This window comes from Mus caroli, chromosome 1 (genome assembly GCF_900094665.2).
Source record: "Mus caroli chromosome 1, CAROLI_EIJ_v1.1, whole genome shotgun sequence".
NCBI lineage: Eukaryota > Metazoa > Chordata > Mammalia > Rodentia > Muridae > Mus > Mus caroli.
This window is the reverse complement of record NC_034570.1, coordinates 12579067-12590624: the sequence shown is the minus strand read 5'-3', so window position 1 is coordinate 12590624 and position 11558 is coordinate 12579067. Positions and strand designations below refer to the sequence as shown.

Genomic DNA, 11558 nt, shown 5'->3' with positions numbered 1-11558 from the left:
ACCAGGCTGGCCTCGAACTCAGAAATCCGCCTGCCTCTGCCTCCCGAGTGCTGGGATTAAAGGCGTGCGCCACCACGCCCGGCCCTATCTAGTGTTCTTGGTGATTCCGGTTTGGTTTTGGTGTACTGAGACTGGGTTGGCCGCAAACCCCATTCTCTGCTTTAGCATCCTGAATGGGATTACAGGTGTATACCACCACACCCAGCTTTGACTGTTACTACTAAGATTGTAAGTAAAGCTGGGCGGTGGTGGCGCACATCTTTAATCCAACACTCGGGAGGCAGAGGCAGGCGGATTTCAAGGCCAGCCTGGTCTACAGAGTAAGTTCTAGGACAGTCAAGGTGACACTGAGAAACCCTGTCTCGAAAAACCAAAACTAAGTAAAGCATTGTCATATGTATTAGTGCTGTAGACCCAGCACTTCCTAAAGGCAGAAGTCCAGGCACATGAGGAAGTGTGTCTGTTCAAACTGAGATTTGTCTCCAAATGTGAGTCTCTGGATGTTTGAGTTACACACTTAACCATATGTCATATTTTAAATAATGATGGTGGTAGGAGTCCTTTACTCCTTTCAACTTCATGTCGCCGGCATGCTGGCCCTGATTTACTACATTAAGTCTTTAGAGAAATTGTTGCTTCCCAAAGGCCTTCTGAAATGAGTCTTTGCATGGTTGCTTAGCTACAACTAGTTTATAAACAACCTAGTGTTTTTACTATGGATATTATCTAAATAGAAAAGTTGACACTTGAAGTTCTTGTACGTCAAGGATTTCTAATTTTTTTCATTTTTAAAATGAAAAGAGGATATCAACACAAAATGATGGTTTGGGTGGAATTTTTAACTGTCTTATTACAAAGAGACATGGAGTACAGTTTTTAAGTTTTTAGAGGACCTTTCAAGAATTTATATCATCAACTTAAGAAAAAACAAAGTTGATTCATGTGGAGCTAGTTTAAAACAAAAACAAAACCATTTAAGGCCAGATTAAAGCTGGGGGTGGTGATGTTCACCTTTAATGCCCGCACTCTGGGGCCAGGATTAAAGTTGAATCTCTTTGAGGTCAAGGACATGTTCTATAGAGCAAGTTCAAGTTCAGGACAACCAGAACTCTTGTATGGAGAAAGCTGCCTTTGAGAAAAAAAGAAAAAAGAATTTTAAATTCGGGGCTGGAGAGATGGATCAATGCTTTAAGAGCACTGGCCACTATTCCAGAGGACCTGGGTTCAATTCCACGCATGCCCATGGCAACTCACAAACAACTGTCCAGGGGATCTGAGGCCCTCCACAGACACACCTGTAGGCAAGAATATTCCACCAAGCCACTTAGGAAGTGCTGGCACACGCCTTTAATCCCAGCACTCGAGACGGGGAGGCAGGTGGATATCCGTGAGACCAGCCTGGTCTACAGAGTGAGTTCCAGGACAGCCAGGGCTACACAGAGAAATCCTGTGTCAAATAAGTAAATAAATAGGGAAAGAAAGAAGGTTATTAAAAAAAAAAACCAAAAAGGAGCCAAAAGCTGGGCCATAATGGCACCCTACATGCCCTTTTTTGTTTTGTTTTGTTTTGTTTTTTCATAACAGGGTTTTTCTGTATAGCCCTGGCTGTCCTGGAACTCACTCTGTAGGCCAGGCTGGCCTCGAACTCAGAAATCCACCTGCCTCTGTCTCCCCAAGTGCTGGGATTAAAGGCGTGGGCCACCACCAATGCCCGCCTCCCTATATGTATTTAATCCCAACATTAGGGAGGCAGAGACAGGCAAATCTGAGTTTGAGGCCATCCTGGTTTATAAGCAAGTTGCAGGAGGCAGGGCTACACAGAGAAAACCTACCATGAAAAACTGAAGGGGAAAAAAAAAAGTGAAATCTATCAGGCTTTAAACCCTAATGCAGTCACTTTAGAGGAATGATACTCTTTTGGGAAACTTATTTTTACAGAAGATGTTTATCTGAAAGGTAAGGGAATTACTGCAGTGGTCACCAGTGAGTAAGCCCACAAGGTATTAAGGGCTTTGCCAGGATAGCCCTTTTCTCTCCTTCATCTCATATTAGAAGTGGTACAAGTTATTGAAATTACTGAAAAAAAATTGACTTTGTAGGAATCATTTTATTTTGTAAATTTAAGATTTCCCAAAATAGGAGCTTGAGAGATGACTCAGTGGTAATACTAGCAATTGTTCCTTAGGACCTGAGCTAAATTCCAAAGTCACACCCATCTGTGACTTCAGTTCTAGGGGATCCAATACCCTCTTCCGGTCTCTAAAGACACTAGACCTAGGAATGAATGCTACCCAGACACACATGGAGACAAAACATCTGCATATGTAAAAATATAAAAATTTTAGAAGCATTTTTCACATAAATTGTTAAGTAATTACACATTTTTAATTACATTTTGTGCACATACGTTTTGTTTGTCGGGGTCAAAAGAGGGTTTGGAGCCTATGTAATTGGAATAACAGGTGTGAGCCCTCATTGTGGGTGCTGTGAATTGAACCTGGGTCCTGTGGAAGAACAGCAGGTGCTCCTGTTCATCGTCTCTGGTCTATCCCAAAGGTTTTAGTATCTAACCCTTCCTTGTTAAATTCAGAACTTTAGTTCCTTGTGTACAGAATGGATAGAAGACTAAAAATTGCATGTGCACGTTTTTGTAATAGAGCGAACAAACCTTACCTTCTTTGCATGGAACATGGTTCACTAGTTCACGTCAGTGGCCATGTTGCATAGTCATTCATCCAGATAAGCACTTGCTTGGTGTATGGGCAGGATGGGATTTTGTTTTGTTTTGTTTTAATCCTCACTCCATTGAAGGATTGCCTTCGAAGCTCACTGACATGAAGAAGGCACATGGAATTATTAATTTTAGAAGCTAACATGACTTCATTGTCTATTATTAAACATTGAAATGCTAATTAATAAGATTTAAGTCAGTCTTGTACCTGATTCTATCTAAAGTTCACTCTCTTGTCAATGCGTAGGAAAAGCCCTCCCTTCCATCTTTGGTCTTCTAGCAAGCTTAACGTAGCTAGAGGCTCACTGTCAGCTGCTTGGACAACTATAGGAGTATAACATAAAAGAATTTAAAAGCCACCATTTAGAAATGGGGTAGGGGGGACTTGTTTCTGATGACAACAGACTCACGGTTTTCTTCAGATTCTCAGCAGGAAAAGCAGTGATCTAGAACGTTTTGTTTGAAACAGTGGTTTTTGGTTCTTGGGTTTGAGTTTAGGTGGGGATTTTAGTTGTTTGTATTTGTGGTTTACATGTGCATTTTTGATGAGCAGAGCTTTTTCACATGTATTCTTGACATGTCACTTTACCGCTGCTCAGCACTAGCACCATCAGTCAGTCAGCTTGTGTGTGTTAACTCTGGGATGGAGGTTAAGGTGGAACCTTGTACATAATAACAAGCAGATGCAGGAGCTCAGCCACAGACCTGAACCTCCATATAAGCTTCATGATTGCTTGGGTTTGGTTTGATGTTGAAAGTTTCCCTCTATAGACGGGCCTGTCTAATAAACTAGCCATCCTCGTGCTACTTAGTCGTTGCTTTTAAATAATCTTCCAGGAATTCCGATGCTCTGACTGAAGACTCTGAGAGCGTGTGGGAATTGTGACCTTCTATAAGGAGGGACAGTCCTGAAATGATCAGCATCAGTAACATATAGTAAATAGAAATGTGTGGGAAATGCAAATGCAACATTAATTTTTGTATGCTTTTTTTTTTCTCCCCAGAAAAATACTAAAGTTCCTCTGGGCTCAGATAGAATTTTAGAAGAACATAATGGGTAAGTTGTACAGAGGTAATTTTGTGTTTAATTCCTGGGAGATGGTTTTTCCTCTCAACTAGGCCTGTGGGCCTACACACATGACTTTATTGCACAGATGAGCACTTGAACACCATCACATCATCACAAGAAAATAGCTAAAGTGAAATTAATGTTTCTATGAATAGTTTATTATTCTGTATCTCTGTAACAATATACAGTAACTATTACTAGAAAATTAGTAATGTCAATACCTTAAGAATGAGACATTCACACCAGATTGTGATAGTACACTCCTTCAATCCCAACACTCACAAGGCAGAGGCAAGCACATCTGTCTAAGATCAGCCTGATCTACAGAGTAATTTCTAGGACACACAGGACTACACAGAGAAACCCTGTCTTGAGTTCTACCACCACCCCCTGCCAAGAATAATAATGAGACTTTTAATAACAAATATGCAGAATAGTTGTATGTTGGTTTTCCATGTCCCTATGGTCAGATAAATACCTGCAAAAACTTGAAAGGGTCGTATTGCTCCTAGTTTCAGGTATTTCATTCATCATAACAAGGAGAGTGCATGCCCAGCAGAGCTGTTCAACTGCTAGTCTGCATTATTAAGGGAGAGGACAAGGTAGAGCTACCAAGTGCATTCTTAGCTCCCTACATTTGCCTGGTTGATCCTTTTCAGTGGCTTAAGCTATTCAGAGCCTTCATGATCCACAGGTGGTTCATAGATATGACATATATTTCATTAGGCATTTCTCAATCCAGTCAAGTTGATAATCACAATCAAGTATCACAGAATGCAAAAATATGAGAAGCATAAAATGAACTTCTTAGCATATAGTTTTGAGCCAGGCTGGCCTGAGTATGTTAATCCTATATTAGCCTTTTCTTCTTTTTTTTTAAATCAGACTTCCTGGAACTAGAGGAGGAAGAGCAGGAGGGGGGTAGTGGTGGTGGTGGTGGTCGTCATCGTCATCTTCCTTCCTTTTTCTTCCTCCTTCCTTCCTTTTTCTTCTTCCTCCTTTTCTTTCTTCCTTTCTTTCTCTCTTTCTCTTTTTTTTTTTTTCAACAGGGTTTGTCTGTGTAGCCCTGGCTGTCCTGGAATTCATTCTGTAGACCAGGCTGACCTCAAACTCAAAGATCTATCAGCCTCTGCCTCCTAAGTGCTGAGACTAAAGGCATGTGCCACCAACTGGATGATTTTTCTTCTTGTTCCTCCACCTCCTCTATTTCTAGCTTAGTAGGAACCATTAAAAATCTATAAGCTTGAGTGGTTTAGAAATTGCTTACATCTTTATGAATTCCCATGCTTTTATTGTAGTAATTACAAGAGCTGTATAGTGTCAAAGCCTTTTCAGGAACCTGGAGAGATAGATATCTCAGTGGGTAAAGGGCATGGTGTGAAAACACCAGGACTCCAAGCCCCTGTAACCTTTGAAAAGGTCTTGCATTTGGAAGCTAGCTACTTGTTCAAAGACTGGAATTTGTCTTGTATGGGTTTAGATTCAGATGAGACATCTTTGACAGAAATGGTGATTTTAATCCTAATCTTTGTGTAGGGATTTCTGAGTGTGGATGTTTATAGATGAACAGAACAATCATCTTCATCCTTCCACATTGTCGAGCTTCCTAAGATTTCAGAATAAGATTTTAAATGCTTTTATATAATGGTAATTACAAAAGACACAAGAAAAAACCTTGAGGTATAATAAAAGCAAGTATTTTGTTGTTATATTAGCCCCAGCAGAAAACTGTAGTTGAAGCTAGCACAGTGGCAACGGTGGCATCAGTAGAACAACAACTACACACTTGTCCTCACCTCTAATGTGATTTTTTTTTTCCTTTTCCATGCTGAGCAATCAAACTTGTGTGCTAAGAACATGCTCTGCTGTTAAGCATGGACCATGATTACATTAATTTTACTGCTTTATCTCAGATGGAGAGGAGAAAACCTATGGTGGCTGTGAAGGCCCTGATGCTATGTATGTGAAATTAATATCTTCTGATGGTCATGAATTTATTGTAAAAAGAGAACATGCATTAACATCAGGAACAATAAAGGCCATGTTGAGTGGTCCAGGTAGGTAAATACGGTGACTTTTCCTTCATATGTCCTTTTAATGTTTAATAAATATATTTCAAGTTAGATATGCATGGCACACGAAAGAGAAAGTAGTTGCAATGGTCCATGCCTGTAGTCTCAGCTGCTTGAGAGGCTGAGCTTTGGAAGGATTGCTTCTAACCTAAGCATTTTAGGCCAGCCTGGATAGCATAATGAGACCTATCTCCAAAAAGGAAAAAAAAAAAGGACTGGATACATAAGGTAGCCACAGGCATATGGACCTAAGTTAGGATTTCCAGAATCCATGTAAAAAACAACAAAAATAACCAGGTGCCTTATAATTTTAGATTTGGACAAAGAGGAAGAAGGCAAACACAGATGCACACAAACCACTTGGCTCTGATCTTTTAGCATTCTTTAAAGTAAATATTTTCCAACTTCCAAAATAATTCAAAGCATACAAACCCAGCAGCAGTTATTACTTCTATATCATATACAACCATCGCTAGTATCTAGTTCTAAAATTTTTTTTATTTCTCCAGAAAAAAGGAAACTCTATACCTATTCATTCAGCTTTATCTGTACCCAATCTGTTTTCTGTTTTCCCTATTCTGGAATCCATACAGTATTTGACCTTCTGTTAGGAATAGGCTACATTGTCTTTCTCTGCTCATCACAGTTGATAGAGCATTGTAGTGCTGTTGTAGATATATGTGTAAGTGCCTATTTAAAACACCAGCTTTCAGTTCTGTTCAGTTGCCCCGAGGAACTGGTTGGTCATATGTTCATTGTGTTTTGGAGGAGCCACTGAAGTGTATCTGAAGAGGTGGAATTGTTTTCGTTTTTGTTGTTTGACAACATACTAGTCTTCCATTTTATAAAGCACCCTGACTAGGATTTGTCTTTTTTTTCTTGTAGTTTATTATATTTATATGTAGAATGTATCTGTATCAGTTTATATGTATCACATGTATGTAAGCTTGTAGAGCCAGAAGAGAGCATCAGATCCTCTAGAACCAGAGTCATGGGTGGTTGGGCCAGTGGAGTGCTGGGAACCAAACCCACACACTCTGCATCAACAGTGCACTCTGATGCTGAGCTGTCTTTTTGATCATTACTGTCTTTTAAATTTTGTATTTGTATTTTTGTGTAACTACTGATATCGAACACCAATTCATGCATTTGCTGACCATTTGCATGTATGCAACATTCTTGTACGTGCACACTAATTATCTTCCTCCCTCCACCTTTGCAGTAGCACACACCTGTAATCTCAGCACCCAGGAGACAGAGGCAGGCAGATCTCTGTTCCAGAATAGTCAGAGCTACTCAGGGGAATAAAGTGCTTAATGGTGCGGGCTCTTCTATAGCGGGATGAGATATCTTGGAACTAGATGGGGTGGGGGTGGGGGTCACACAATTATGAAAACTAAATGCAAGTTTGAGGCCAGGTTAGTCTACAGAGTGAGTTCTAGGGCAAGCAAGGCTACACAGTAGTAAAACCCTGTTTAAGAAAAGAATATTGTCTCTATTTGTGTTAAGGCCAATGTTATAAATATGTATATTGCCAAGACATTTTGAGGCACTGCTGGAAACTGCTTCATAAAGCATTAGTTCAGAATTAGGTGTCTTACAAAGAAATCACGTTACAGTGAATTGTCTGGTTTTGGTTTTTTGAGCCTAGGTTTAGCTGAACTGTCTGAGTCAGCCTCCGATCAGTCATCCTGCCTAGCCTTAACTGTTGGGGTTACAGACGTGTGCCACTATACCAAGCTGCTGTTTCAGTTTTAAAGATTTGGGTAGATAATCAATTGTCCTTTTAACATTAGCATTCTGTCTCACAAAGTGCCATCGTGTATGTACTGCATAGCTTAAGAGTGGAGAACTTTTCCTACATCTAAAGTGTCAGACTTTAGATATTTGGCAGTGTTGGTTTGTCTCCTTTGAATAATGGTAGCTTTCTTTGTCTTTTCACATTCTTTTGTCTCCGATCTGTCTCCTCTCTTCTGATGAGGATGCCAGTTGTATTGTACTACAGTCCTAAGACTTGGTTTTAACATAATTTAAATGAAAAATCCCACCTTCAAGTACAATCACATTCTGAGGGAGTTGGACTGATGTTGACCTTGAATAATAAAAGGCACTGTGCTGCCCTAACATACATAAAACTCTTCTGTTTTGCAGGTCAGTTTGCTGAGAACGAAACCAACGAGGTCAATTTTAGAGAGATCCCCTCACACGTGCTATCAAAAGTGTGCATGTATTTTACCTACAAGGTCCGCTATACTAACAGCTCCACTGAAATTCCTGAATTCCCAATTGCACCTGAAATTGCACTGGAACTGCTGATGGCTGCAAACTTCCTAGATTGTTAAATAAAATAAATTATAATAAACTGTTAATTTTTTTTCAGTATTTAATACCTGTAGTTCAGTTAGTAATTTTTTCACATATAGCATGTTGCCTGTATGAAATTGAGCTGTAAAGCTAATTGCCGAGCAGATTCCTTCTGTCATTTGCATAGCAGAGTTGAAATTTGTTTGCTACATCAACAAATTAAGGACATTTCACAAGTCAAAAAATAAATAAATAATGCCAGTTTATAGATGGTTTGTTTTCTCCTTTGGATATGACCTTTAAAATTATAACTGATATAGCAAATCCTGGAATATAGACGTAAATGAATATATTCTACAGGTAAATACAGGGGCTTTTTATGTTTCTAGTGTTTTTTTAAGAACCAGTTCTGATCTTATGCCACTGAGCATTACTAGAGTTATGCAAATAATTACATGGAAAACATGTTTATAACTTAGCCAAACCTTGATTTTTGTAACTCAAAGAGTTGAAATTTCTTATGTGTTTTTTTATAAACTGCAGTATTGTTTAAGTGCATCTTGTGTTTTGTTTATTGCCACAACTCAAGTACTTTATTTAAAAGCAATTTTAGAAGCTAACCAGGTATATCTTTTAGAATAGTGACTGAACTGTAGCTATCTAGTCAAGTAAATGACTTAAAAGTTATGTGCATTGTGTTTGAATATTCTGAAACATGATTCTGCTAGCCTTAGGGTTTCTCAAGGTTCCATTCTTCATGGTCTCTTGGGATAGCAGTTGTATGGTGTTGAAATGTGTCCTACAACACTTCATGAGCTTGATCTAAACTTTGAGTCTAGATGTGCTGAGCTCTTCTAGTCTTCCTGCATTACAGGAATGCTATAAAAATAGTAATGGAGGGATGTGGTAAGAGCCCTGGAGTGCTCTCAGACATTGCACCAGAAGATCCCTCCTAGCATATCTTCTAGCCAACCGAGCTAAAAGCCATGAGTCTTCTGAAGTCACAATCATGAGGTAGTCATTCAGCCTTTAAACTGAGCAGACAGAGCATCTGAATAAGTTGGCTAGATCTCTGCCTTGGCATGGGAGAGCACTGAAGTGAATGAGATGGTGGGATACGGTTGCCTCCAGTGGCTGTCCCAGGTCTGTCTGCAAGCCTTCAAAGCTGCAGAAATCATAACTTTTCCTCTTAAAAAAGTGCACATCGTACTTTCCAGCACACAGGAGATAGTTACATGTAAATTGGTTATTTTTAGTAATGTTTCAAGACATGCTGGCCATAGCTTAGTACAATTGTGATGAGTGTACAGGAATTGTTTCAGGCTGCAAGTATTTGGAGCTCAGTGGTAGTGCTACTATGACAAGGCCCTCCGGTTGGTTAGTCTCTGTAACTTATATTTGCCCTTTCTACAAGCTCTAAAGGTCAAAAGGCAGTAGCTAGCAAGGAAAGTTAGCTTGAGCCAGTTTTTGTAGGTTACTCTGTTAGATCCAAAAATAACCTTAACTTCAGGACATGAAAATTGCAGCACACTAGGCAAATTTGTATATGGTACAGAAAATGGTGCATTGTGTTAATAAAGGCTGTATTGACTGAAAAGGTACGATCAGCACTTGGTCTTTACTCTTTAGCATTGTCTCCTTTACATGAAAGCCGGGTACTGCTGCAGGGTGTCTTGCCATGAAACTAGTTTGGTTCATTTTAAGGTGGTTTTATATAACATCAAGATGCCAATAGTTTTCGCATACTTAGTAATTATTATTTATAAATTGCATGTAATCTTCCCATTTTTTAAATAGAAAATAATAGCATAAAATTATATTTTCTTCAGTAATTCATTTTGGAGCCTGGAAGTTAGTGGACCAGCACTTGCCCAAATATTCAAGGCCCCTCAGTTCAGTCCCCAGCACACACACACACCACTTTTTTTGCACTGAATTAAGTTATGCTTTTCAAGTTGGATGTTTTTCATTTTATTTATTATGGGTTGCTATCTTCAGACATCAGAAGAGGGCATCAGATCGCATTACAGATGATTGAGCCACCATGTAGTTGCTGGGAATTGAACTTAGGACCTCTGGAAGAGCAGTCAGTGCTCTTAAACGCTGAGCCATCTTTCCAGCCCCTGGATGTTTTTCTAGTATTTAATCAAATTCCTTACTTTTATATGTTCTTGTTGATGCTAAATTCAGTTACATGAAACACAAAAACAGGAAGAACTCTTCTGTGGATGATTTGTAGTAGATCTTTATTATAAAGAGAGTGGACATATGCTGAGGTGTGAGATTAAACTGCAGTTAAAGACTCATTGTGTTTCAGTCAAGTAACTGTTTCAACAGGAAATTTACAAATATACAAGGCTTGAATATATCCACATTTAGCAGTAGGGGTGGAGAAGGCTCAACAGTTAGGAGCACTAGCTCTTGTACTGGACCCACACCATGCAACTCACAAGAGCCTGTAGATCCAGTTCTAAGGATTCTTAATATCCTCTCCTGACCTTTGGCACATGCGCACACATGTTGCAAGAATGCACACAATAAGCATTTGTCATTTGTTGATTATATTTAACAAACATGAGCTCTGGTACTCAAGATACCATTGATTTTCTGTTTGGTTAATGCTACAAATCTGGTGTAATACTAAGCTGATCATATTTACGTGTCTCTTCCTATTAGTGCAAAAGGTATTTTGGTTATAGTACAGCAACATCCTCAGAGTTTAGAGTTTATCTTGTGTTAATGCCCTGAAACGTTGAACAAATATGTTGGGGGAGGGAACATCAGCAAACCTAAGTCTTGAGTATACACTTATGTTCTTGCTTTCATGTATGTGTACTACCTGTGTGCCTGGTGTCCAAGTTCAGAAGGGTGTGTCAGAGCCCCTGGAACTGGAGTTATGAATGGTTCTGAGCCACCATATGTGTGCTGGGAATAGAACAAGAGTATCCTGTTCACTTTACCACTGAACCATCTTTCCAGCCCCAAATATGTGTGTTTTATAACTAAGCTGAATCTATGGCACCAGGCTCATTTTTACCGGAAACAGGCTCTGTTATTTAGGCTATCTTAAAACTAACCCCAGCTCTATTCCAAGCCTTCCAAGTAGCTCAGATGTGTGTATTACTGTGCCCAGTCTTGCCATGCTATATCTCTTCTGAGGGAAACTACAGTTACCACCTCAAGATTATAACATAATAAATAGGTGACAAGATTGTGTACTCGCAGAAAATGTTTCTGTTTCTGTTGTTCATTTTCCTAGATTAGGTACTACATGTTTTGTGGAAATACTATACATTCAGGCTGGGGATTGAACTTGGGCTCAAGCATGCTAGGGAAGAGCTAAACCACCAAGGACTTGCACCATCCCAATCCCTAATGCAGT

At 39.4% G+C, this 11558-nt stretch overlaps 1 protein-coding gene across 6 annotated transcripts in view; it reads left to right on the top strand.

The window, feature by feature from the left end:
• The window catches only part of Eloc (elongin C), a 15326-nt gene extending 5553 nt beyond the window's left edge, over positions 1-9773 (top strand). For all 6 annotated transcript variants that reach the window (XM_021160042.2, XM_021160058.2, XM_021160026.2 and 3 more), the window contains 3 exons: positions 3736-3788; positions 5714-5857; positions 8024-9773. In XM_021160042.2, coding sequence (XP_021015701.1) covers positions 3785-3788; positions 5714-5857; positions 8024-8214 — 339 coding nt within the window. In that variant the 5' untranslated portion in view covers positions 3736-3784 and the 3' untranslated portion in view covers positions 8215-9773. The remainder of the gene's footprint in view (positions 1-3735; positions 3789-5713; positions 5858-8023) is intronic.
• Positions 9774-11558: the final 1785 nt, after the last annotated feature.